The following is a 27,601-nucleotide window of genomic DNA, read 5'->3' on the forward strand; positions in this document are numbered from 1 at the left end:
ATTTGCATTGTGCTACGGAAATAAGAAACTTAAAAGATCTGTCCTTGAAGATCCACTGACTTGAAACTTTTAAGATCCTGAGAGTGTTTTGGTTTTTTTTTTCAACATTTATTTATTTTTAAGAGAGCATGAGTTGGGGAGGGACAGAGAGGGAGACACAGAATGTGAAGTAGGCTCCGGGCTCTGAGCTGTCAGCACGGGGCCCAACACGGGGCTCGAACTCACAAACTGCGAGATTGTGACCTGTGCTGCAGTCAGACGCCCAACCGACTGAGCCACCCAGGCGCCCCTGAGAATAAGTGTTGTTGTAAGTAATTTTATTACAGCATAATAAAAGTGCCAGTTAGGTTTTATAAGATGCAGAATTCTACAACTCCTGCCCAGTAAGAATGACGGGTGATACTTGCATGGAAATTGGCAACTGTCTTCCCTGGAAGCCCTGGGATCTGCGGGAAGTCTTGTGTGGCGTTAGTTACAGAAGGCATCTGCGGATGGCCACAAAAGACTGTCACAAACCAAATACAAGAGAGGGTGGAGAATGGACGGGAAAGGAGGAAGACCACTGGTCAGACAGCACGTTTGACAGGAGGGCTGGCTCCGGAAGGTCAAGTCCTCAAGTCCCAGTGGGTGAGGGACAGGGACCTCCCCCCATCCCCAACACACAGATCCGGTGCCTCAAACCTCAGGCAGGGCTGGGAAGATCTTTCCTCACCTCTGCGGGCTGCAGAGGGCTGTTGATAACCCCGGGCAGGGAGGAGCCCCCTGGAAGCTTCACAGAGTGATGGCGGAAGGCGGGGGGGGGGGGGGGGGGGTCCTGTGTCCCATGAACTGGAGTAACAAGTCACTCAACAGGTTCAGAGACTCCTTTTACATCTCCCTGGGAGTCAGCCTAGTACCTTCTCCGCCCCCACCCCGCCCCCCACCGCAAGCTGAGGAACACAACGTAAAAGACGTTCTCTGAGTGTACCCCCACAGTGGGGGAAGGCTGGGGGGGGGTCAGATGAAACGGGAAGTTTTATTAATGGTGAGTGGCAATGACTTGCAGGCTTGATTAGGGTGCATTTGCATATTTCCTTCCTATTTTTGGCAGGATTTCAAAATGACTGGTTCGTTAACTATTTAAGAGAGGAATAATTCAGTACAGGCAACTAGGAGGTTGAACAGGATCTTTCTTCAGTAGTATCCCGCCTAGAGAGAGGAGAAAGGAAGCCAGGTTACTCTGCTGCTGGTTTAAAACCCCCACGCAAAAAAAAAAAAAAAAAAAAAAAAAAAAAAAAAAAACCCACGCAACCGGCCCTGGAACACGAACTCAGTATCGGGACTCTATCAAATGCCTGCTATTTTAAGAGATGCTTGAATGTGCCGTATACAAAAGGTCCCTGTGTCCCTAAGAAGGTAAGTGCAGTCTGGGCTGATAAAAGATTAGGGCCTTCCCTGCAAAGCGACAGTAACAAGGTGGTGACGGAGGCAGTGTTGTCTGTTATCAGCGAGACGACAGCAGGGTTGACACAGGAGTGGAAAATACTCATTTACTATCCTCCTGTTGTGCGTGGGGAGCTGAAGTCTCTACGTGAAGTCTGAAAATGGATCAACACTTTTGTTTCTAAAGTCCAAAGTAGTAGTGAATAGAATCCATACCGACTGAGCCCAAAGGAGTTCCGGCAGCCGTCTCAAGAGTTTGTCATATTTCATTTTCAAGGGCCTAATGACATCTATCAATTTTAAACCTTCTATGCTTTTCAACGTTTTAACACCCATACCTCCTGCAAGGCTTTTGGTGGCTTAAGCTTTATAGGAACTTTACTTTGTGTAGACGTGTAGACACACACACACACACACACACACACACCTTTTAAATGTTTTCGGAACACTCCTTTCCACTCTGAGACTGACCTGTTCCCTTTAGACTAATAATCACTACTTTCAATTTCCCATTTAAAAATGTTCCAAGACCATCCTCACTGTGGTAAAGAGAGTTAATGAAATCACATCCAAGCATGTAACAGAATCACCAAGTGCAGAAAAGCCGTTTCAGAAAAAAAATGACTGCAGTTGGAATAAATAAAGACTCCTCAAACAAAAGCACAATTTGAGCTTAGAATCACTTACTTAAAATAAGAGGTGATTTGAGAAAGAGGACAGAGAGGCTCAGAGAGAAGCAGCAAAGAGGGAAAGAAAGCCAGATCCTGAGCGGTCTCACACTGAATCCAAAGCGGTGTGGACCACGAACACGGCAGCTCACGGTAACGGGAACCGAGGAGCGCCCTGGGAGATCGCTGTAGGCTGCCCTTGTCCTAGAGACGAGCAAGCCAAGCGAGGCCCCAAGGCGGGCTCAGAAAAGGCCTTGCTCAGAGTCAGAAATCTGCTGATCTCAGAACCAGGAATTAAAGCCACATTTTGTTGTTACCAGGTTCCATGTTTTTACACACTGCTGCCTCTCGAGATCTTATCAGAGAGAGGCTTGCCCGCCACACCCTTTTGGGAGTTCACGCGGGCTACCCGGCCTGCCCCCGCCTGCCTGGCCCAGCGCGCTGCGGCAGTGGGAACCTTCCTGGGTTAGAGGGGGAGCACAGTCAGCCTCCGAATTTGCCACGGCGCTACGAAGTTCCATCCCCGGGAAGAAGGTGTGTGTCAGGCTGGGGACTGATGTCCTGGGATCGGAGATGACAGGCAGGTAAGGGCCAGAGAGCCGAGCACACCTGGGACCTCAGGACGATGCGGAGGCAGGAACAGAAAGCCTCCCAGCTGCAATGTTTTGATTCGCTCAGTCTGCCACCATGAATTCTAAAGCCAAACTTCTTGTTAAACACCGAGACAACGCAGAACCAAACGGGACTCGGAGAGTTTTAGAAGACAGGCCTCAAATTATAAAACAGAGCGTTCACTGTGTCCGTGTGCTTCTTACAGATCTGAGCTGGTCAGTGGGCACGTCCTCTGGGAGCGCTGAGTAGACGGGGAGGAGGGGGGAGGAGCTCACGTGACTCCTCTTCTAGAAACGACGCATGCTTCGTCTAGACCCAGCAGGGCCACGTTACCTCTGCCTCCACACGTTTTTTAAGATCCCCGCAAACCACCCCCGCCCTTTCAACGGTATGGGTAAGTTTTGATGCCCTGGGATGCTGGGCCAGGCTCCAAAAGGTCTGGAGACAGAGAGGTGAAACGCTGGTTCGATAACCCCTAAGCCTCTAGCTATACAGAAACCACTAAAAGAAAACACACCCCCGCCCGGCCCACTTTACAGAGACAGAAAACAAGCGGTTCCCACCTCACTCTTAGCAGACAGAGCTGGGTCCCGAGTCCTGCGGCTCCCATCACTGCTTACTGGACGACAGAGTCTGAACTGCCAGAAAAATCAACAGGGCCTTTCTCCTCAGCACAGCTTGGTGTTTCTGAGAAAACCCAAACGAGTTCAAATGCAACTGGTATTTCCAGTTCCACCAAAGCTGTGACGCTCGCTTAAGACAGGCCACCCCCCTTTTTGACCTTGAAACAAGAACACAGACGTGAACAAGCCATCTTCATTCAGCGCTCGAATCTCGCCTCTTTTCCGAGGCTGCTGACCACGAGTGTTGCCGCTATTTTCAACGCATCTCGTCAGCTGGCTGGCCGAGGGCTCCAGGGACACGGTCGCCCTGCCCTACTCCACCTTAACTTCCAAAACCCTGGCTCTGTTCCCTCAGCCCAAGGATATGCAGACCGCCTCGGGACGCCAGCTCTCAGGAGGGCCGGGCGGTGAGCCCGTGTCTACGATAACTAATCGCCAAAGACAGAACGTACGTGGCAGAGTTAACTTTGGAGGAAACACATTCCACGCCTCGCTCGCCAAAGTTGTCCTACCACTGCTATTGCCCGCCGTGCAATTCTCTCCTTCGTCTCCACGGCCTGCTGACCCCAGGCACACTCGAGAACACGACTGACACGGACATACGGGAGGCAGAAGGATCAGAGGGCTGAACAGCTCAGAGTGTGACAAGTTCTACGGGGCCTTAAACTTTTTCTTTTTATTATTATTAATTTATCTTTGAGAGAGGCAGAGCACGAGCAGGGGAGGGGCAGAGACAGAGAGACAGAGAGACAGAATCCGAAACAGGCTCCAGGCTCTGAGCTGTCAGCACAGAGCCTGACGCGGGGCTCAAACTCACGAACTGCGAGATCGTGACCCAAGCCGAAGTCAGACACTCAACCGACTGAGCCACCCAGGCGCCCCTACGGGGCCTTACACTCTTAAACCAGAGGTCGGCACACTTCTGGAATCGTTTAGGTTCTGCGAGCCACACGGCCACCTGTCCCAAGGACTCAACTCTCGCTACAACGAGTCAGTGAGGGGTTGTGGCTGTTCTTCTGGCAAGACGGGCCGGCAGGCTGCGAGTTCGCGGACCCTGTCCCAGACTCGAGGTTAATTTAAGAGACGGAGTCGGATTTCTATAATCAGAGGAACTCCTGGACAGAAGACGCGCATCCGGCAGCCACGTGGGACCAGAGAGGCGGGGACTTACCTTGACAAGCACAGCCGCCACGATGCCCAGGAAAGCAAGTAACAGGAGACCGAGCTTTCCTTTGTTGAAGCGTTTCAGGAGGAAAAATTTGGCCCAATCCACCTTTGACTGGCTGTTGGGAGGGTACCTGAGCTTGTTAGGACCTTCCCTCTTTAAAGTTTTCAGTAAGCAGGGACGTTGATGCGAGAAAGTATCAAAACTATGTTTGCCGTGGTAAGCGCCCATCCCACTGGAACCTGAAAGAGAGGAAGGCAAAACAGGCTCCGCTGGAGGTGACACAAGCCACAAGAAAGCCACAAAGCTCCTGCCGCCGGGGACGCCCCCCTCTCGCTTCTCAGCGTGAGTGGCTCTTCCGGGAAATTGCTCCCAGCGCCCCCAGGACCCCCAGCAAGGTGAACCTCCCTGTCAGACAGGCCGCTTTCCGGGGCGCCTGGGTGGCTCAGCCGGTTGAGCGTCCGACTCGGTTTCGGCTCAGGTTATGATGTCGCGGTTCGTGGGATCGAGCCCGGCGTCGGGCTCTGTGCTGATGGTACAGAGCCCACTTGGGGTTCTCCCTCTGTCCCCCTCTCTCTGTTCCGACCCCCCTCACGCTCTCTCTCTCAAAACAAAATAAACATTAACAACAAGACAAAACAGGACGCTTCCCAGGAGTCGAGCCAGGACCTGCCGCTCTCCGGCAGTGGCTGTCACTGATACCAAAGACCACACTGTGTTCGCTCCCGCCACAACCCCACTGTACAAAGTCACCATCGCCCCCAGTTCCAGGCAGGGAAAGGGAGCTTGGCCGCTCAGGTAACCTGCCCAAGGTGGGGAGTGCAAAGCCAGAACGCTCAGTCCAGGTCGGCTGGACTCCTCGGCACTGTGTCCTCTCTTCCTGCTGTTCCATGTGGCTCTATGTACCCACAGCCCTTATCCACCCACTAATGTCCTCAAAGATGCGACAAAGTAACAAAGGCAGGATGACAGGGTTCCCGCTGCCGGGTGAGAGCTAATACGCAAGTATAAACCTCTGCCTTCTTTTTTTTTTTTTTTTTTTAACGTTTATTTATTTTTGAGACAGAGAGAGACCGAGCATGAATGGGGGAGGGTCAGAGACAGAGGGAGACACAGAATCGGAAGCAGGCTCCAGGCTCTGAGCTGTCAGCACAGAGCCCGACGCGGGGCTCGAACTCACGGACCGCGAGATCGTGACCTGAGCCAAAGTCGGACGCTTAACCGACCGAGCCACCCAGGCGCCCCAACCTCTGCCTTCTTAAAAAGCCATGCCCTGTGACAGTTTTCGCGTCCTTATCGTGGGTGCTACGTGGCAGCTACATACGTATGCCACGAGGGTATAAGGCACGGACGAATGGGGCCACGAAGCACTTTACTGGTACTTTACAGGCTGCTGGGACGTCATTTAGGGGCAACCAAAGCTGCGGAGAAATCTGGCAATATACGTCAAACGAGATGCATTTTTCAGGAAAACTCGAAACTGTCAATATGTTAATAGTGTTTGTGCCTGGGGGGCGCCTGGGGGGCTCAGTCGGTTCAGCATCTGACTCTGAGTTTCAGCTCAGGTCACGATCTCGCGGTTTGTGACAACACCGTGTGACATTTTCTCACATCGGTATGCTTGTGCGTCACGAGTTTAGTAACTGCACGCTGTTCCAGCCTACGAATGCCGCCTTAGGGTCTCAGGATTCCACACTTTTTGTGTGATGATTCTGATGTATTTTTGTGCAGTTTCTCATTATTTCCTTAGGGAAGAGGTCTAAGAGTGTAACTACTGTGTTACAAAGGCTTAGAAAGTGAAATGCTTTTTTCTCCCAATTCTAAAAGTAATACAGGTTTTAAGGGGAAAAGGGCCAAAACAAATAAAACACTACAGAATGGGCATAAACATACAGGCATAAACACTATTTTTTTTTTAAGTTTGTTTTGAGAGAAAGAGAGATTGCGCTTGTGGGGGTACGAGTGGGGGAGGGGCAGAGAGAGAGAGAGAATCCCAAGCAGGATCTGTGAGGCAAGTGCAGAGCTGGATGTGGGACTTGAACTCATGAAACTGTGAGATCAAGACCCGAGCTGAAACTAAGAGTCGGACGCTTAACCCACTGAGCCACCCAGGCGCCCCAAAGGTTATCTCTAAATAGTGGGGTATGGAAAATCTAAGTATTTATTCTTTGGGGTCTTCTCTCTTTTCTTAAGAAGCCTATATTCCTGGGGATCGGGACATGATCTTGCGGTTCGTGAGTTCAAGCCCCACAAGGGGCTCCGTGCTGACAATGTGGAGCCTCCTTGGGATTCTCTCTCCCTCCCTCTCTCTCTGCCCCCCTCCTCCTCTCACTCTGTCTCTCTCTCAAAAATAAATAAACTTTAAAAAAAATTAAAAATTTAAAAATTAAAAAAAAAAAACGAGCGAAGCCTGTATTCCTTTTGTATTTAACAGGAGAAAGAGTTTGTTTCGTTGTAAAGAAGAAGAGGGTACGATCAATGACACTGAATGCCACCTAGTCAAGTCAAGTTGGGACTGAACAGACGTCACTCGACTTGCACTCGGGAGGCATCAGTGACTCCGGGTGGAACAATGAGAGTCTTCGGTGGGAACCGGGACCCCGTGGGGCCCTGAGGAACGGGAGACTGGAGTCGGAGTGAATCCTCTAAGAATCTGGGCAGTAAAACTCGAATCACGGCAGCCCCGGTCCTCCAGGCTACCCTTCCTTTCCTTCACCACCTCCCCACTACGACATACTCAACCCATGAGGCAAATCCTGTTGCCCGACTCCCCGGATCCACTCAGCCCCCTTCCCCAACCACCCAAGTCCAAGCCACCACTCGCGCCAGCCCGGACCCCTGACCCGCCCTCTGCCCACTCGCCCCTCGCGTACGCCGGCCCTGCGCTGGGTACTGCCGATTCCTTCGCCTCCTAGGAAGGGACACGTGGCCCGCGGCGGAAGCAGGCCACGGGAGGAGCTGGCCTCGACTGGGAACAGGTAGTCCGGCTAAAATGAGCCATTTCATTCCCAGGGACGACTTCACTTCTGCTCTTACAGAGGGACAGAACACAGCAGAGCTTTCGAGACGGCAGCTTTTGTTGTCTGCTTTTTATTACGAGAGTTCCTCCGATGCGCTCATTATTTGTGATTCTTCGATGACCTATTAGAGAGGCCTACCACCTAGCTCCTGAAGGAAAGATACAGAGTTGAGCCGTCATCTCTGGCATCAAAGAGGCAGGCGGGTCGCAGCCCAAAGGGCATGTGTCCACGGAGCTTCACTGAGAATACTTCCTGCCCGTCTTCTCTAGAACACAGGACATCTCGTGCTCTTCTCAAATCACGAGACAATGTGAGGAGAGGCTAGTCCCCACACCAGGGGCTTGGGGAGCAGTGCAGGTGGGGACTGAGGACTACTTAATGCCACCCTGAGCAGACAGCAAACGGACATCAGAGACCCCAGAATGCTGCCTGCCCTTGGCATTCTGAACCTGTCATTCACGACCTCATCTTGAAAAAGACAGATGGAGGGGCGCCTGGGTGGCTCAGTCGGTTAAGCGTCCGACTTGGGCTCAGGTCATGATGTTGCCATCCAGGAGTTCGAGCCCCGCGTCGGGCTCTGTGCTGACAGCTCGGAGCCCGGAGCCTGCTTTGGATTCTGTGTCTCCCTCTCCCTCTGCCCCTCCCCCATTCACACTCTGTTTCTCTCTCTCAAAAATAAATAAAAACACTAAAAAAATTTTTTTAATTTAAATAAACATTAAAAAAAAAAAAAAAGACAGGGGAAACTTATCAATTAATTTGAGACCTGACTTCCGGCCAAAAAAAAATCCCCTAAGTCTAGGGAAAGGACAATAACTGAGTAAGAACCAACATACAAGTAAGTCGACAAAAGGAGCAGAACAGTTCCAGACTGTGGTGAGTGCTAAGGGTGGAAAGTGGGTGACAGGACACACAGTCACCCCTCGGCAGGGGGCCTGGCAGGGTGGCGTCCCCCGGGAGAACACCGTCGAGCGGGGACCCCAGACCGCCGGGGCAGATGATGCGATTTGCCATCTACACCATGGAGGGCAGAGAGGAACACTCACCCACTCCTCCAAAGGGTAAAGAACTGAGCATGAAGTGCATGATGACGTCGTTGGCCGTGACGCCACCGCTGGACGTGCTGTCAATCATCCGTCTGATGAGCTGCGGAACAGAACAAAGGCTCCAGGTCAGCAGCATCTGGGGGACCTGCACTTGCTGACTTCACACGCTGGCACGACTACTCGGGTTTGGGACACTGTGCCAAACGTTCCCGAAGATGTAAACAACTTAACGGGCTGTTCAATTTAGCAAACGTGTCATCAGTATCTTAACTTCTTAGATGCACGTCTCGTCCTTCGAGGGAGGCGGCACTGAACCAGTCCTGCTCACTCCATCACGGTCCAGAGCAGGACTACCCAATGTAGCCACAAAAGTCTTCGTTTAGAAGGGACAGTGCGGGGGCGCCCGGGGGGCTCAGCTGGTTAAGCGGCCGACTCTTAATTTCGGCCTGGGTCGCGATCTCACGGTTCGTGGGTTCGGGCCCTGCGTCGGGCTCTGTGCTCACAGCGCGGAGCCTGCTTCGGATCCTGTCTCCCTCTCCCTGTCCCTCCCCTCCCTTCAAAAATAAATAAATTTAAAGACATCCGGATGGCCAACAGGCACATGAAAAGATGTTCAACGTCGCTCCTTATCAGGGAAATACAAATCAAAACCACACTCAGATATCACCTCACGCCAGTCAGAGTGGCCAAAATGAACAAATCAGGAGACTATAGATGCTGGAGAGGATGTGGACAAACGGGAACCCTCTTGCACTGTTGGTGGGAATGCAAATTGCTGCAGCCGCTCTGGAAAGCAGCGTGGAGGTTCCTCAGAAAATTAAAAATAGACCTACCCTATGACCCAGCAATAGCACTGCTAGGAATTTACCCAAGGGATACAGGAGTACTGATGCATAGGGGCACTTGTACCCCAATGTTTAGAGCAGCACTCTCAACAATAGCCAAATTGTGGAAAGAGCCTAAATGTTCATCAACTGATGAATGGATAAAGAAATTGTGGTTTATATACACAACGGGGTACTACGTGGCAATGAGAAAGAATGAAATACGGCCTTTTGTAGCAACGTGGATGGAACTGGAGAGTGTGATGCTAAGTGAAATAAGCCATACAGAGAAAGACAGATACCATATGGTTTCACTCTTATGTGGATCCTGAGAAACTTAACAGAAACCCATGGGGGAGGGGAAGGGAAAAAAAAAAAAAAAAGAGGTTAGAGTGGGAGAGAGCCAAAGCATAAGAGACTCTTAAAAACTGAGAACAAACTGAGGGTTGATGGGGGGTGGGAGGGAGGGGAGGGTGGGTGATGGGTATTGGGGACGGCACCTTTTGGGATGAGCACTGGGTGTTGTATGGAAACCAATTTGACAATAAATTTCATATATTGAAAAAAATAAAAAATTAAAAAATTAAAAAAATAAAATTAAATTAAATTAAAAAAATAAATAAATAAATAAATAATTTTTTTTTAAAAAAAATGAAAAAAAAGAAAGGACCATTCAGACTACATATCTGGTTGTTAAACATTGGTAAGATTTCCCTATCTCTGTTCTAAATCATGGCATACAATTAATAGATGCCGTTCAGTTTTTGGGAACTGCAAAGAGCTGACATTCTAGTTTTGAAGAAATGGTTGGCCTGAGACCAGAACAGGCATGATGACACCTGACTGGGAAATTTCGCCTCGCTGCCTAGGTGAAACTCACCAACAAGCGCTTGAGAGTTCTAGAATGAATGTCACAATGGCCTGTGGTCAGCACAATCCCATTGTGGGAAGAGCACCTCACTGACCTGCACCCTGACCGGCAGACTTTCTGCTTCAAGGTTCCTATCCACGTTACCTACGGTCCTTTAAAATGTCATGACCGTCGTCAATAACCCATTTTGTATTGAGCCCCATGCATCTGATCTCACTTCACAAAGCTTCATCTCCGCGGCACAGTAAGTAGGCTCTAGAAGCTGCCGTGAGAGGCTCTCCTGAAAACGTGTGGTCTGTGAACTCCTCAGACCTTGACCGATCCCCATCTCCCCTTTCTAGATTTCCCTCTTCTCCAGAGGGCTCGAACCTACTTGCCCACCTTGAAGCCACTGTCCCTCTGCAAGAGCCAGTCCCCTTCCGATGCAAACGAACAGGCCCCGCAGCAAAGCGGCTGCCCAGTGCCTGCCCTGGCTACAGTATGACGCGCTCCCTGGGCTGGTATGGTTGCATCGCTCAAACAACAAAGGGATACCGCTGGAAAGACGGAAGTGTGAGGTTTTGCAACCATTTCCACGGCCGCGCCAGAGATCGTGGTGCCACACGGCCCACTTCAGTGGCTGCAAATGCCATCGGGGTGAGAGACAAAGCTCTTACACAGGAAAGCGCTGTGGGTTAACGGCAGAACACGCAAGTCTTCCAATTCCAGGGGAGATGTTTGCGAGTCAAAGAACTTGTGACACAACCCTGAAGACTCCTGCTGAACCCCAGAGAGTATAGGAAAGGTTACAGCAACAACCCCAGAGCCTCATTACCCAAGACGGCAAGCTGCGACTACAGCCTCACTTGGTGGAACTCTGCTGGAAACCGTCGTTGCTTTGTGGCAAAGAAGGGACACGGCCTGCGGTGGCGGCTTCTGCCAGGGAGCCGTTCTCCGCAAAGTTTACCTTCTCGTTGTGAGAAAAGATGTAGAAGGCCAGAGGCTTTTCACGGTTGTTTATGAACTTTATGGCTTCATCGGCATTCCGCACAGGCACTATTGGAAGAATTGGTCCGAAAATTTCTTCCTGCATCACCTTGGTTTCGGGATCGACGTCGGTAAGGATCGTTGGTGCTGAGAAAAGAAATAAGCAAAATGAAATCCTAAAGTAGAAGACAGGAATGCCAAACTCTCATCCTCTGTTTTGCTGGGTCACCTATCCATCCCCTTCCCATTCCTGCCCGAGTATTAGCTATTGAGGAAAGAGTCCCGAGGACGCATGTGGATGAACCGTGCATGTGTCTCCGAGCGTGTGCATCAGGGGATCCCCATGCAAACCGAGAGAAAGATCCACACACCTGAGTATATTCATACTTAACCCTGTTCATAGCCATATTCCTATGTACCAGGAGGTTATGTTTCCACCTTTCTGTGGACAGGTCTTTTTGGGAGTGTAGACAGCCCCTCTGTGGATCAAATCAACACCGCTTCTTAATTCAAGTGCTTTCACACATATGATCTCGTTGACCTTATTTCAACTCCGTTAGAGAGGTTAGGAGAATGTATTTAAAATGGCCAAGGCTCCCTTAGTTCAGTGTTCTATCCGCTGTGGGGAAGGGACGCAAGGAGGGAGGGCAACATGGATGCTGACGAAGCTTTGCAGAGTGTCCGGGCGTCCACACGAGGTCAGTCCCCAACGAGCAGTGCTCCAAAAGACGCTGTAAACAAGCTGGGTCACCAATGAAAAGGGAAGACACTCGACAATGACAAGCTTGCTCTCTTCGCTTCCCCCTAATTTCCTGCCAGGATACCCTGGCGATGCGGCAGAAGACGGCTGCTGCCAGCACCTTCCGGGGGGACCTATGCGGCTACCCCAAATCCACTGCCCGCTGCTGCCCGGGCTCAGAGAACCGTTTCGGTTTGGGTATCTATACTCTCCACATACCCATGTGCTCAGGTAAGGTGACCCCGACGCCAGGTCAGGGGGTGGTTCCTAACTGGTTGAGCGAATCACAATAGACCTTTCCTCCTGCCACTGATTGGCCTGGGAGTGGGCAAAAGCAATGGCTGATGGGAGAACAGAAAGACGAAAGAATTGGGGGTTTTGAGGCCATTACTGGGCCACCAAATGAACAGGCCAGAAGTGCCTTGGGATGGCTCATGACCAGAGAATGTACTTTTCCTTATTGTTTTAAGTCCTTTAAGGTTTTAGGGTTTTCTGGTGACGTGCAGCATCCGACCTACTAAGAAGGGATAAGTAAAGCTATTTGGGGCAGCTTTTTTTTTTTTTTTTTGCCAAGTAAGTATCTCCGTAATCCCCAACATCTTATGTTATTTTAGAGCAACATGTTTAAAATTCGATAGCAACGGGGTGCCTGGGTGGCTCAGTCGGTTAAGCGTCCGACTTCAGCGCAGGTCACGATCTCGCAGTTCATGAGTTCGAGTCCTGCATCGGGCTCTGCGCTGACAGCTCAGAGACGGGAGCCTGCTTCGGATTCTGTGTCTCCCTCTGTCTCTGCCCCTCCCCCACTTGTGCTCTGAATTTCTCAAAAATAAACATTAAAAATAAATTAAAAATAAAATTCAACAAGACATATTCATGGCAAAGAATAAAAGAACACAAAAACAGAGTACACAAGTAATAAGGTCCAGCACAACAGATCAACACATTATTTCTGCACTTGATCTTAGCCAAAAGAAAGCAATTCAACACATTATTTCTGGAAGCGAACCGTGACTGGTTACTTGTAAAATTGCAGTTAAGTGATTTCCTTCTTTGTGCTGTTGTTTTCCCAGCCAGAATCCAGAAATAATCACACGGAGTTCTATTTTGCTTCTCAGGGTTGTTAGGTTACAGGTTGTAGGAGGAAAACAAACCAACAAAAAAACAGATGAAACGTGTAGAGGCAAAAAGCCAGTGCATCACAGGTGGTGTTATTTATAAAGACGTAAAACCCTCTTGAAATGGGTTAGGAAGCAGTATACCAGACCACAGTCTATAATCTTTGATTAAACGTTATGTATCTAAGGGCTTATTTAGTATGGGTAAAGAGCGTCAATAAAAGCCATCAAACTGCACGTCCCCACAGCAAAAGGTGAATTTCCATTACCTATATAGCGTGTGGCCTCGTCGGTCTCGCCACCAAAGGCTATCTTTTGTCCTTCAAGCAAACTCTGTATCCTCTTAAAATGGCGAAGATTGATGATCCTTTCGTAATCGGGGGATTCTTTTATATTTTCTCCATAAAATTCCTATTGAAAACAACAGCATTTAATTGCCACAAAAGACCCATGTGTCAATTTCCTTAGTAACTATAAAACCCGCTCATGCCCCCAAAACTGATCTGGGGGGCCTGATCTGATATCCTCACCCTCCTCCCTCAAGTAATAGTGCCTAAGCTTTCTGGCAGGTCAAGGACACGTGCACAGACCTAGGACTCTCCATAGTTTTGGGGCTTCATGGTGATCCCTCGCAGACCCCCGGGGGGCTGTCCCGGGGGATGAATGTGGGTGTAGGGGGAGGTCTGGCTCTGAGTCAGGGCCACCCATTCGTTTACAATGCGACTGTGGCCGCCCTCCTCCTGCTTATTGTAACAGAAACCCGTGGCCTGCTGCAAAGCCTAAAATATTTACTATTTAGCCCTTTACGGAAAAAAGTTTGCTGAACTTTCTGCTACTGCACTATTTTATATCTTCTCTGGACTGGTATTGCCAGCAGTCACAGGTGCCAGGAAAACGAAATCATATGATTGGCACCAATTACGTAAAACAAACACAAAATTACTGAATTGCCACATCACTTCGAGGCTTTGTGAACGCTCTCGATGTGCTCTCCAATCACAACAAGCGTTCACCCACCCTCCAACCAAATGCCCTCAAGCCTGGGTGGCAGCCTGCTGGTGCCAGTTCCTGTGCCCCAACTCCGGAGCCACCAATGATGCTGTCAATGCTGGCTGTACCTGAGGGTCACGTCGACGAGACCCCAGACCAAGAGTCACAGTCTTTGCAAGGTGAGGAGCAGAAACTTTTCGTTAATTAAACGGCTCCCTGGTGAACCTCAGTTACGAACCGCTTAAGAATACAAAGCCCGCAAGGCAGGCAGAGGGGAGATCTTTCTTATTCCTCTGAAACCGAGTTCATTTCCACCCTCAGCTAAGCACGTCTTCAACCTCCAAGGGCTTTCTGTGCCATAGGTATCCTGAACCCCACGCTGCCGCCCCACATTCCATGTTCTCCTTGTCTGGCCCCATCTCCAGTCCTAGCTCTCACATCCAATTCCCCCATCGACACCTTCCACCCCTCGTGCCTGGATCACGATTCTTCTTCTAAACTTCCCGGCATATACGCTTTCCACTGTCTGATCGTGTGTGTTACCCTTCAGTGTTCCTGATCCTTCCTTCCAGTGCTCAGTTAGCATCTGTTGAGTGAACAATGACTGTCCCAATAAGTTCTTCCACTCAGGGGGCTTAACGACCCCTACCGACGGGTGAGCTCGGTCACCCCAAGCCTTGCTTCCAATCCAAATCCTACATTTCTCTGATGCTTAGCTCAAATCACTACCATACAGCATTCCCTGATTCCCTCTACAGAGAGCTTGAGTTTCAACACCCCGAAAGACTGATAACCAAGTCAAGAGTATTCTACCAACAGGTACTGGATAAACTATCCCCTCTAAACTACTGGTCTTCCTACGCCCCCTCACGCACAAGAACGGATAACCTTAATCAGCAATGGCCAATATGCCGAAGGACCTCTGGGTGCCCTTCAAAGAACTGGCAACATTCTCTCAAAACCACGAAACACAGTTATTTACTCTTTTTTTCAAAGCATGTGCCACAGCTAACCCGTGGTTTCGTCAACAAAACTAGCCAGTTGATGTGGGTTAAATGCCAACTTAACCTGGCTACTAGCAGACCCTTCTGTGGAAGGTGCACGGGGCGTTTTTCATAAGCCCACAAATGAATGCAGCCACATGTGCTACTGGAATTTTCCTGGGGGGGAGGGGAAACAGGGGTGCTGCCTGCAAAGAGCTGATTTGACTCCATTATCTTAATGGAACCAATGAGATCAGATGTGTTAAAACACAAACCTTCACGGTTTCCTTAATCTTCTGCACAATTTGATTCTGGAGGGATGGTTCGCAGAGAACGTAGTCAGGAGCAATGCAGGTCTGACCACAGTTCATGTACTTCCCCCACGCTATGCGCCTGGGGGGAGGTGGGGAAACCAGAACATCCATAAAACCCAGCCTACTATGCATTTGACACACTTTTGTATTGTTTGAGTATTTTGCAACTAGCATGCACTCACAGATTTACTTAATACTCTTTATAAAGAATCAAAATGCTGGGGCGCCTGGGTGGCTCAGTCGGTTGAGCATCTGACTTCGGCTCAGGTCATGATCTCGCGGTTTGTGAGTTCGAGCCCCGCATCGGGCTCTGTGCTGACAGCTCGGAGCCTGGAGCCTGCTTTGGATTCTGCGTCTCCCTCTCTCTCTCTCTGCCCCTCCCCTGCTCTCACTCTGTCTCTCTCTCAAAAATAAATTAACATTAACAAAAATTTAGAGAATGAAAATGTTGTAAAACTCATCTCTAAATCAGTTGGTTGGAACTTACAATGCATTTTCCAACTGACACAGAACATTCTACGGAGGAAGGGAATTCTCGTGCCAGCTCATGGGAAACAGCACTTTACGAGCAGTGACGCCACGGCCTGCTTCCAGAAAAGAAAGCCCCCCCACACCCTCCTTTTCTCCCACTTCAGCCAACAGGACATCAGGGATGACAGGAGTTCCACACAGACTCCACTTCTGGTTGTGGCTCTAAATGCGGTGGCAAGATGTTCCGGTACAGGCAGGACAACAGCCAGCCTCCAAGACACCCGCATCTCTGTGGAGCCCCCTCCCCACTCTGGAAAGCTGTGCCCAGACACGGATCAAAACCTTCACTGGGGGCCTCACGTCCTGGCAAGGAGACTTCTATTTACAAAGCCAACCTGGACGCGGCCTGATTGCCTACAAACCGTCCTCGCCCATCTCTGAAGGGGAGAAAAGAGCCACACCACCCCAAACACGCAGTCTGTTGTAGGTCTGGGTGCTTCCTGGTAGATGAACCTGATTTAGCAGAGCGAATCTGCAACCTTTTGTTTTCTGGTTCCCAGCCTGACAAGATGGTATTCCTTTTTTCTCTATTAGAGAGAGAGAGAGAGAGAGAGAGAGAGAGAGAGAGAGAGAACACGCCCAAGTGGGAGAGAGGGCAGAGACAGAGGGGGAGAAAGAATCCCAAGCAGGCTCTATGCTGTCAGCGCAGAGCCCTGCATGGGGCGCGATCCCACGACCGTGAGACCGTGACCTGAGGCAAAATCCAGAGTTAGACGCTTAACCGACTGAGCCACCCAGGGGCCCCTGCAAGATGTTACTCTGTTAAAACTAAAATGGGAGTCTGAGTAATCCTGAGTTTGTCAACAAAGGGACTTGTTAAAGAGTCAACAACCTTTCTTTTGGGAATTTAAGGATTTTATTAGGTACACACGAGACTTCATCTACTTCCTGGATCATCTGCCAGCAAAACAGTTAAATCTCCTGCCACAGCCAGACAAAACTTTTTTCCTAACTCCTAAGGACAACCACGCGACGTCCAGAAACGCTGCTCTTCTGGCAGTGGCACCAGAGTCAGCTTGGGAACAAGTCCCAGTGCCCTTGAGGATGTCAACCACTGTAGGCTCATGATGTCTCTCAGAGCTGGGGGGCCCAGGGTCTCAGTGCCAAGAGGAACCATCAACCCGTCAGGTTGTCGGGAACCCCCCGGGGAACCAGACAGCCTCACCTGCAGGCGACGTCCAGGTCACAGTCTCTGTCCACGTAACACGGACTCTTCCCTCCTAGTTCAAGAGTCACAGGGGTCAGATGCTTGGCGGCGGCCTCCATGACGATTTTTCCCACCGCCGTGCTTCCCGTATAGAGGATGTGGTCAAATCGCTGCTTCAGCAGCTCTGTGGTTTCCTCCACGCCACCATTGATAACGACATACAGGTCCTTCAAGAAGGAGAAACACAAGCACTTGTGTGGGTACGTTAACCCTATCCTCGGACGAGCAATTTCTTCAGCATAAACCTGTCGCCTTCGGAGACCGCCCCCTGTGAGGACAGACGAGGGAACGGACAGAGGACAAGTGGAGAACACAGTCCGATGGCATCTGAGAACCATCAACCTGCGGTGGAACTGACCAGAGAGTCCACTGTTTTCCACCTGAGCTCAGCAGGGTAGACGCCAACGAGAGCAGTTGGATCCAAACAGTTGGATTCGACTAGGGAAATGCATGAGATGTGGGCTGTGCAGGCTCAAGATTTTGGTGAAGAGTCTGCCGTCAGAGACCGCAGGACAGGTCCCGGCTGAATGTCTTAACCTGAACGTTCTCGCCCGACCAACAGTGCAGGGCTTAGCCCGTGGCAGGAACCAAGTAAAGGTCTGCTGAATGAGGGGCGTGCGGAGCAGCGGTGGGTGAGAGCACTCGCTTTTGAGGTCAGATCCGGACCGAACCTGGGCTCCGTCACTCACTAGCTCGTGTGACCCGGGGCAACCTGCTGAACATCTCTGAGCCTCAGTTTCCTCACTTGTTACCGGGGAGAAGTCACACAGCTTTGGACCGAGCCCTTACGTGCACTGTGCTGTTATTAAGAGCTATTGTGATTGGGGCGCCTGGGTGGCGCAGTTGGTTAAGCGTCCGACTTCAGCCAGGTCACGATCTCGCGGTCCGTGAGTTCGAGCCCCGCGTCAGGCTCTGGGCTGATGGCTCGGAGCCTGGAGCCTGTTTCCGATTCTGTGTCTCCCTCTCTCTCTGCCCCTCCCCCGTTCATGCTCTCTCTCTGTCCCAAAAATAAATTTAAAAAAAAAGTTGAAAAAAAAAATACATAAAATTAAAATAAATAAATAAATAAATAAAGAGCTATTGTGAAAGAGAGTATCTGGCGTAACAGCAGCCGGGAGAGAAATGACAAGAGAACGGACGGCAAGGAAGGAACACGGACTCACATACTCAAAGGATTCTGAGATACGGCCCTAAAACGAAAGGTGGCTTGTGGGGGCGCCTGGGGGGCTCAGTTGGTTAAGCGTCCGACTCTTGATTTCAGCTCAGGTCACGATCTCACGGTTTGTGAGTTCGAGCCCTGCGTCAGGCTCTGCAGTGGCAGCACAGAGCCTGCTTGGGATTCTCTCTCTCCCTCTCTCTCTGCCCCTCCCCCTGCCTGTGCTGGCTTACTCTCAAAACAAATAATTCTTTTCTTCCTTTTAAAGGTGGTGGGGCGCCTGGGTGGCTCAGTTGGTTAAGCGTCCGACTCCAGCTCAGGTCGTGATCCTACAGCCCTTGAGTTTGAGCCCGGAGTCAGGTTCTAAGCCTGCTTCGGATTCTGTGTCTCCCTCTCTCTCTCCCCCTCCCCTGCTGGTGCTCTGTCCCTGTCTCTCAAAAATGAATAAACATTTTTTAAAAATGTTTTTCTTAAATAAATAAATAATTTTTAACCAAAAAAAATGTTTTTAATTTTTTTAATGTTTAGATGTATTTATTTTGAGAGAGGGAGAGGGGGAGAGAGAGAATCCCAAGCAGCCTCCACACCCAGCACAGAGCTTGGTGCAGAGCTCGAACCCACGAACCTCGAAATCGACCTGAGCAGAAATCAAGAGTCAAAGGCTTAACAGACTGAGCCACCCAGGTGGCCCTGCAGCTCTGACATTTTGAAGCTGCCTTTCCGTGGAAGCTGGACGAGGGCTCCTCTCCACAGTGATTCCACGTCGACAGGCATCCATGACACGTGCCAGCAGGAAGATCCGATGTGCAACCCACCCCCCTCCGCGAGCAGACACATTGAAGGTGGGTGAAGACAACGTTACCTGATCTAAATACTGTGGCAGGAGTTGGGCCAAGATCGTGGCTGTTTTTTCACATAGTTCAGAAGGCTTGATAATGACAGCATTTCCTAAACAAGGCAAAAAAAAGCAGGACAGTGCCATTTAATACCCGAGTAACCTTAATACCTATGAAAACGGTGCCCGTGGGAGGCGGGGAGGGGGATCCAGGCTAGGTGCTCCAGTTGGCCTCCAAATCTGCTGTTCCTCAGTGAGTATCAGAACTTGTCTGACTTCCTCAGATGCAAACTCCTTGGTTCTCATTCCCTTCACGGGCTCCACCATCCTCCCCAACTGCTTCAGCTCTTCTCTCCGTTTCCTCCCCCTCTCACGACTAGACTTTCCTGTTTGCCTTGGAATTATTGGGCAAACAGGCCTCATCAATTAAAGCTGTCACTCCGGATCCAGCTGAAGTGAGAAAGCAACCTCTTGGCATTTGCTGTACACTCAAGCCAGCAATACTTCCGGGGCCCATGTCTGAAGGAGGAAACTGATCAGACTGAATCCGATGGTTCATCCGAGGCCACGGCCGGCAACTGAAACCACTGGAATATGGATGGCTAACTCCAAACTCATGGGCCCGTCAACTCGTGACTTTAGAACCTCACAGGTTCACTTTCCGGGTATTAAGAAATGAAACAAAACAAAACAAAACAAAAAACAGTCACCATGCAAATCTCTGGAGCCCATTTAAAAAATAATAACAAAAGGGTGCCTGGCTGGCTCAGTCGATAGAGTGTGCGACTCTTGATCTTGGGGTTGTGAGCCTGAGCCCCAAGTTGGGTGTAGAGATTACTTAAAAAAAAAAATTCCTGGGGCACCTGGGTGGCTCAGTCGGTTAGGCGGCCGACTTTGGCTCAGGTCACCATCTCGTGGTCCGTGAGTTCGAGCCCCGCGTCGGGCTCTGTGCTGACAGCTCAGAGCCTGGAGCCTGTTTCAGATTCTGTGTCTCCCTCTCTCTCTGACCCTCCCCCGTTCATGCTCTGTCTCTCTCTGTCTCAAAAATAAATAAATGTTTAAAAAAAATTTAAAAAAAAAAAAATTCCTTCAGGGCACCTGGGTGGCTCAGTCAGTTAAGCGTCGACTTTGGCTCAGGTCATGATCTCATGGTTCGTGAGTTCGAGCCCCACATTAGGCTCTGTGCTGACAGCTCAGAGCCTGGAGCCTGTTTCAGATTCTGTCTCCCTCTCTCTGCCCCGCCACCTCTCGCATTCTATGTCTGTCTCTCTCTCAAAAGTAAATAAACATTTAAAAAAAATTTATTTTTTAAGTCTTAAAAATAATAAAATCCTTTTGTACAATATGGCTCATCTCAGCCCAGAGAGACCCAATAATACCCAATCCCAAACAGCCCAGGGCTCGTTCCACCTCACGGGACCTGCCTGCTCTCCCACCTTGAGAGTTGTAATTTCACTTTAAGAAACTGTTTGGAACTTGCTAAGAAATACATGATAATATCTTCTAATTCTCGGTTCACTGCTGGTGTAAACAAAGGCAAACCACCAAGGCAAACACGTGTATTCAATTGGACACTATCCTTAATTTACAACCCACGTGAGAGGATGAGCCCATCCCCAAGGTCATGAAGAGAGAAACTGATGCCAGACCTGCCGCAATGGCTCCTATCAGAGGCTGAATGGTGAGAACGAAAGGGTAGTTCCAGGCTCCGATAATCAGTACGACTCCCAGGGGCTCGGAGTGAATGTAGGCCTCATCCAGCATGGTGAACAGATTCTTCTTAGCTGGCTTAGCAGCGACCCATTCAGGAAGATTCTCCAGCACGAGATCAAGTTCTCCAAGAACGGTAATGACCTCCTGACTGTATGCATTGAGTTCACTCTGTTATAAGAGGATCACAGTTAATCTTGCCCGAGCACGACACACCCGGCCGTGAAGAGCTAGGCCAGATACACCTGCTGTGACAAACGGCATTATCAGACTAGCTGGTTTGCCATTCAGATCCCTTTCGTAACCTTCAGGGTCTGAGGATTTGCTAACTCCCTCACGAATATATTCAATCCCTTTAAATCCTGCTTTACTGATCCAAGCCTTTTAAAGTCAGGATTAAACACTGTCTCATTCAGAAACATTTCCATGATCAATATTAGCCTGCCTTGATCAATCTTCATAAACCAATTATGCTCCTGATGTATATCTTGGTATTACACCCTTGGACACTGATTTATACCCGTACTCACATCGTATCTGTGTTTGTTCTGTCTACCAAATTGAAATCCCTCAAGGGCAAGGAACTTCTGTATATGTCTTCAGTACTCCTACGTATATACATACGTAAGTATCTCATGCTTACAGAAAGACTGATTGATCCTTTTTGAAATCTTAATTATGTCACCTTGTTCATTTGCTATCACAGCCTCCTCTCTCTGTCAAAAGTCCGAGAAAGGAAATTTTATATAGTTACTGTTGTTACTGCTACTCCTGATGTTACTACCCCTCAAAATAATCTTTGGGGGTTAAGATCTTTGGGGGAAGTGAGAGAGACCCACAGAGCCAGAGCGTGGTCTGGCTGCCCCTAGAATTCAAAATGAATTGAAATGTTTCAAAAACAAAATGAAAACAGTATTAGAAAATATAGACTGATATATCTGCACCCTAAAGGCTACTCCAAACCTTGCAACTCAAAGAGTGGTTCCGGGTCTTCCCGTTGAAGATGGCAGAGGAGGATCCTGAGGTCTAACTCCTCCCATGGACACTCCCTGGCTACAAGTGCACATACAGTAACTGTCTGAGAATGACCTAAGGACCCACAGGACACGTCGTCCACAGCTAAAGTCCTAAAGAAAAAAGCAACACGGAGAGTGGTAGGAGGGGCAGAGATGCGGTCCAGATGGAACCCACACCCTGGCACGGGGCCCCACAAACAGCAAGGATATCACAGGTATGGAGATCCTCCCTGAAAAGGGAGGGCTTCAAGCTGCACATCAGGTGTCCTCGCCCTGGGAACCTGCACCAGCAAGAGGGGCCTCTAGAACTCGGGCTTTAAAGATCAGCGGGACTTAACTGGGACGGGCTTAGTTAACAACCGCAGGGCTACAGGGGACTCAGCTCTTACACTGCCTGCATGCAAACTCACTCCCTCTGAGACCCAGCACAGAGGTAGCAGTCTGGAAAGCGCCTGGGCCAAACATGGCAGAGATTTATGAACTAATCTTAGGGTGTGTCTGCTATTAAAAACAGAAATACCACAAAATCCAGGAATTCCACTTCTGGGTATTTGGCCGAAGAAAATGAAAACACGAACTCAAAAAGATCTGCGCATGCCTGTGTTCACAGCATTAGTTACAACAGCCACATCATGAAAGTGACCTAAGTTTCTGATAGATGAATGGATAAAGGAAATGTGGCATACACACACACACATATGTATTTATTATGGAGTGCTACTCAGCCATAAAAAAAAAAAAAAAAAAAAAAACACATGAAATCTTGCCATTTGTGACAATATGGATGGACCTAGAGAATATTATGCTAAATGAAATAAGCTGTACTGTGCACCTGTGTTGTACCCCAAACTAATATATTGTATACCAACTAAACTGCAATTAAAAAACAGTAAAATTTTAAAAAAGGGTAGTTCCCAAACAGGAAGCATGGTATCCCCTGGGAGCTTGTTAGACTCTCAGGTGCCCTCCAAGACGCGCTGAACCATAACTTATATTTTAACAAGATCCCCAAGTGACTCATCAAGACACCGGAGTTTGAGGAACACTGGCCTAACACAAAGTCAAGGAGGAAAATTTCAGTGCAACAACGACAGCCGAAAAACCTCTGTCTACGAAAGAAATCGTAAAAAGACACAAGCAAATAGACCCGAGGAAAAACAAACAATGTACTAAGCTGACAAATTAGCAAAATCCACACTATACAAAAGATTCGTACAAATAATAAAGCAAAGAACCATAAATGCAACAGAAAAACAGGCAAAAATATAAAAGGTAATTCACAAAAGAGCAACAGAGGCCAGAAGATACATATGTCTTTATTTCTCTGTATCTGCAAGGTAAGAAGATCGGGAAAGTCCATGGAAATTTGCCTTATCACGACTGCTGGAGACAATACTCCCACAGTGCTTGCATAATCAAAAATAAATTAAAAAAAAAAAAAAAGGCAGCAAAAGCTCGGGTGGAATGCGGTTCCCCAGAGGTAGACGGCTGTCCTGGCTCCGCCCGCGGGGCGCGTACCTTGCACAGGTCGGCGGCGATGGCCTCCAGGATGTCCTTCTCGCGCTCCTGCACCATCCTGCGCAGGGCCTCGAGCTGCTGCAGCCGGAACCTCAGGGGGCGCGACCGGCCGGACGCGAACGCGTCGCGAACCCGCTGGATCTTGCTGTCCATGGCCTTGTCCTAAGGGGAAAGAGGAGGTCGGGCGGCGCCGCGGAGGCGTGGCGGGCCGGAGGGATGCAGCTGCGGGCGGGCGCCGTCCCCCTCCCCGCCCACCCGGCGACCCTCTGCGACGGCCCGGAGCCCTACCTCGCTCACCCGCCCGCCGGCTCGCTCGCTCCGCCGCGTTCTCCGCGCCCGCCGCGTCCCACTGCCCGACAGCGGCCGGGCGGAGCTGGGCTGGACCCGCCGCCGCGCGCCGATTGGCCGACGCGCCCCACGTGACCTCGGCGGGCCGGACGCCGCTCCGGGGATCTAGCCCGGGGGTGGGGGCTGCGGCCGCCGGGGGCCGGGGGAGGGGCGCGGCGTCGGGGTGCGGGTGCTGGCGAGGTGGCTTCAGACAGGGGACGGGGAGTGGCCGGGAAGTGGGCCGAGACGCGGAGGGCGAGGGGCTGGGCGCCCGAGAGAGCCCGGCGCGGGGCAGGAAGCTCCCTGACAGCCGGCGGAATGCGGCCCGTGCGCCCCGGCGCTTTCGCCATCGCTTTTCCCTCCCGCCTCCATTTTGTGGCTCTCAGAGGTGGCCGAGCGGACCGAGGCGGGGCGGGGAGCCCGGCGCCGCGCCATGCCGGGCCCGGCCTCTCGGCGTCCGTGGAGAGCGGGCGCCAGCACCCCGCGCGCCGCCTTAGCGCTCTGGGCCCCGAGGCCGCCGCCGGGGGAGGTGGCGCAGCACCCTCGTCCTGGCCCTCGCTGTTCGCTGCCCCGACTGCGAGCTGCGAGGACGGGTTGGCAGAAGGCCCTCCGACGAACGTCCCCGGAGGGCAGGAAGCCAGGACCTCATCCACGCCTTTGCTGGCCGTGCCGTTGCTGGCCGTGCCGTTGCTGGCCGTGCAGCCGTCCAGTTCGCCGGCGCTGTGCAAACGTCATCATCGCCCATCCCCTAAGAGCAATGTCCCTCGGCTGCTTATCAGCCGCCAGCCACCTTCCCGTTTTTCCGTTCCCCTCTGCGGCCGATCTCCCCAGAGAGGGAACCCACGCCACCCAGTGTGCCTCCCCACCGGCTGGGTGCCAAATCCAATGTGTAATCCTCAGGTCCCGTCTCGTTCTGCTCAGCGACGGCTGGCACAACCGAGCATGGCCATCTTCTGGAGACCCTGGCTTGGCTTGTTTTCCGTCTCCCTGCACTCTGCTGGTTTTCTTTTCACCTTCCTGGCTGAGCCCTCTGGGTTTTTGTTTTGTTTTGTTGTTGTTTTGGGTTTTTTTGCTGAACCAGTCCTTGGACTTCTTCCCTTTCCAGAGTTCCAACTTCCTCCTCTAAGCCCATGGGTGGTCATCAGAGGCTTTCATTCCATCTCTGGTCCCACCCTTTCCTCCAGACCCGAATGGCTGCGTTCAGCTACATCCTGTTGGTCTCTATGAATGTATAAAGGGCATCTTCAGTCAACTTTAATTAGAACTTTTCATTTACCCTCATCCACCAAACAAATACAGTGCACATCCCCCTCTAGTGTTCCCTGTCTCATAAATGGTACACCCTTTATCCCGTTTCCTGGGGCCAAAGTCCTTGCAATCATTCTCGACTCCTCTTTGACCCTGTCTTCCAAAAATATGTTGACTCCAACCACTTTTACCCTAGTCCAAGCCATATCATGTCACCTGCATCATGTATTTAGCACCAGCATCCTCCTGGGTTCCCTGCTTCCACTCTTGATTCTTGGTATAGATGTGATTTCTCGTGTCTACATTTGCCCATTTATACTGCACTGCAGGGGCCCAGAGTGTATGAAAATCTGTTCCTCTGAAAATTCCCTCTGCCTGAAATAAGTGGAGTGCTTTATCCCTCTCCGTGACTAGACCCTTACTGAGACACTTGGCTACATGCAGCCTTTTCTCCACCGAGCGGTTCACGATCCTTTCAGAAGGTATCTTGACCTTGTTAACTTCCTGCTCAAAACTTTCTAACGGCTTACCGTGACATTTAGAGTAAAATCCAAACTCACGGCTACATTCTACGATCCCTGTATGTTCTGGCTTCTGGCCTCTTCTCCAGCCTCGCTGTGGAGGATTCTCTCATTTAATGGGAGTGGATTCCTCACTGTCCACGGAACACGAACCACTTCCCCACCCCGGGGCTTTTCCGGCCTGCTGTTTTCCTTGCCTGGAGTGCTCAGCTAACTTTCTCCCTTAATTTAATCTCTGCTTAAAAGTTACCTCCTTAGGGGCACCTGGGTGGCTCAGTCAGTTGAGCGTCCGACTTCAGCTCAGGTCACGATCTCGCGGTCCGTGAGTTCGAGCCCCGCGTCGGGCTCTGGGCTGATGGCTCAGAGCCTGGAGCCTGCTTCCGATTCTGTGTCTCCCTCTCTCTCTGCCCCTGCCCCGTTCATGCTGTGTCTTTCTCTGTCTCAAAAATAAAATAAAACGTTAAAAAAAAATTAAAAAAAAAAAAGTTACCTCCTTAAAGAAGCCTTCATTGACCGCCATGTTTAAAATAGCAGGCTATACTTCCCTGTCCCTTATCCTGTTTTAGTTTACGTCTGTTGTCCCCCCTGGAATGTCTTAAAACGTCAGGGACTTTGTCTTTTGTGCTCGCGGTAATATTAGCGTCTAGTGTAGACCATGGCCATGAGTTGCTATTCAATAAACATTCATTGAATGGATGAAGGACACACTGTGAAATACTCTAGACTCTGTGTCTTGGCAATGTCCACATTTGCGACTTTCTCAACAGCTTGTAAAAATTGGGGCTTATTTAGGGGCGCCTGGGTAGCTCGGTTAAGTATCTGACTCTGGATCTCTGCTCAGGTCATGATCTCTGGGTTCGTGGGATCGAGCCCCGCATCGGGCTCTGTGCTGACTGTGTGGAGCCCGCTTGGGATTCTCTCTCTCCCTCTCTCTCTCTCTGCCCACTCCCCTCCTCTCCCTCAAAATCAATAAACTTGAAAAAAATGGAAGCTTATTGATAGAGATTTGTAGGGGAGGAAGAAAGTTGACATGACCATCAAACTCTTCTCCTCTACTTCTCCCTTGCCTTGTTTTGGCAAAAAACAAAAGAAAAAAAGAAAGGAAAAAAAGGGGAGGGAGAGATACCATGGTTAAAGAGGAGATCGCAGGTGAGCAGGCTTCTTACATTCAGGAAAAAGCTATAGTCTCTTAACACACACCAAGTCTTTAAACCAACTCCATAGCTAACAGAGTTGCTGGTGAATAGGAGGCCAACCATCTAATGTCAATATTTAGAATTGTGGAGCAATGTTTGAATTAGCTCAAAGTTCACCACAGAGTATACCCGACTATCTTTTTGATCATATCTGAGTGGCCATTTTTAAACTCTCAGCTAGTAATCTTTACGTAAGGGACTAGGTAAGCCGAAATGCAAATCTTGCCACGGTCCAAAAAAAATGCAAATAAAGAACATAATTCCACCATGAAAATAGAATAGGAACCAGTAGCATCTAAGGCCAATTCATCTCTAAGTACGGAGCTGCTTCTGCTGAGGATAAGAGGTGAGGGTTTCTTTAAAAGAATCTATTCTCATGATTCTAACGGCACAGTCGCAAGAGCTTGACCCTTTACCAACTCTTGAACACTTTCTTTATTAGCTGGAGAAATCGATGGCGTTTTGTTGGGCCCACTTAAAAATCACATCCAAATGCTTTCGCAGAACAAGGTGATATATGTGTGGAACCAAAGAGACACTGGGAATTCTTTCACCACGCTCCCAGGGTGATAAACGCTTTCAGCTTTTAAATGTGATAAATGCATTGATTCAAGGAGCTATGGGCCAGCGCAATCACCCCTGCAGGACACAAGACTAGGACATGAGTACGTACAAGCTATTTCTCTCAGGAAATGTAGTCGACTATGGTAATTTTAGTTTGCCTGCCCACCATACTTTTCCTAACCCCCCTCTTTTTGTTGTAAAAGAACGTTCCTTTATTGTGGGTGATGCACTCCACAACCCCTCTTTATCACCTCACGTTTCCATGTGACCCGTGCCTGTCTAGTCAGAGTATCAAACCCTCCTAGCCGTAAGAACTGTGATTGATTCAGGAACACCCAAGTGACTCATGCCTGACCATTCAGCCCTCCCAGGAGCTTTTGTTAGAACTAGGAGGCATGCCTGCCTGCGTGCGTG

General features: G+C 50.1%; 1 protein-coding gene and 1 long non-coding RNA gene across 3 annotated transcripts; one reads left to right on the forward strand and one right to left on the reverse strand.

Moving 5' to 3' along the window:
• Nucleotides 1-804: 804 nt before the first annotated feature.
• Nucleotides 805-23,709, reverse strand: ALDH3A2 (aldehyde dehydrogenase 3 family member A2). 2 transcript variants are annotated; one of them, XM_042966110.1, is made up of 11 exons: nucleotides 23,620-23,709; nucleotides 23,332-23,493; nucleotides 20,737-20,968; nucleotides 19,115-19,200; nucleotides 17,055-17,263; nucleotides 15,320-15,437; nucleotides 13,341-13,482; nucleotides 11,198-11,364; nucleotides 8,557-8,656; nucleotides 4,497-4,732; nucleotides 805-1,188 (listed from the first exon to the last, which is right to left on the reverse strand). In XM_042966110.1, exons 2-11 carry the CDS (start codon nucleotides 23,482-23,484, stop codon nucleotides 1,174-1,176), a joined length of 1,458 nt encoding a protein of 485 aa, XP_042822044.1. In that variant the 5' UTR covers nucleotides 23,485-23,493; nucleotides 23,620-23,709; the 3' UTR covers nucleotides 805-1,173. The 2 variants fall into 2 exon arrangements, with proteins under 2 accessions (XP_042822044.1, XP_042822045.1); XM_042966111.1 differs by having other exon boundaries at nucleotides 23,629-23,677.
• LOC122233510 lies at nucleotides 10,342-11,412 on the forward strand. Its single transcript, XR_006211064.1, has 2 exons — nucleotides 10,342-10,495; nucleotides 10,593-11,412. It is a non-coding gene; the product is annotated as an uncharacterized LOC122233510 (long non-coding RNA).
• Nucleotides 23,710-27,601: the final 3,892 nt, after the last annotated feature.

The sequence above is a fragment of the Panthera tigris genome, chromosome E1, assembly GCF_018350195.1.
Source record: "Panthera tigris isolate Pti1 chromosome E1, P.tigris_Pti1_mat1.1, whole genome shotgun sequence".
In the NCBI taxonomy this organism is placed as follows: Eukaryota; Metazoa; Chordata; class Mammalia; order Carnivora; family Felidae; genus Panthera; species Panthera tigris.

Bases quoted from the DNA above. Each gene is read 5' to 3' on its own strand.
- ALDH3A2 (XM_042966110.1), bottom strand. From the start codon at position 23,484: ATGGACAGCAAGATCCAGCGGGTTCGCGACGCGTTCGCGTCCGGCCGG. The intron at 8,657-11,197 runs GTAAACTTTGCG...TCTGTTCCGCAG, and splicing joins TCTTTTCTCACAACGAGAAG to CTCATCAGACGGATGATTGA. The intron at 4,733-8,556 runs GTGAGTGTTCCT...CCTCTCTTTCAG, and splicing joins TTTACCCTTTGGAGGAGTGG to GTTCCAGTGGGATGGGCGCT.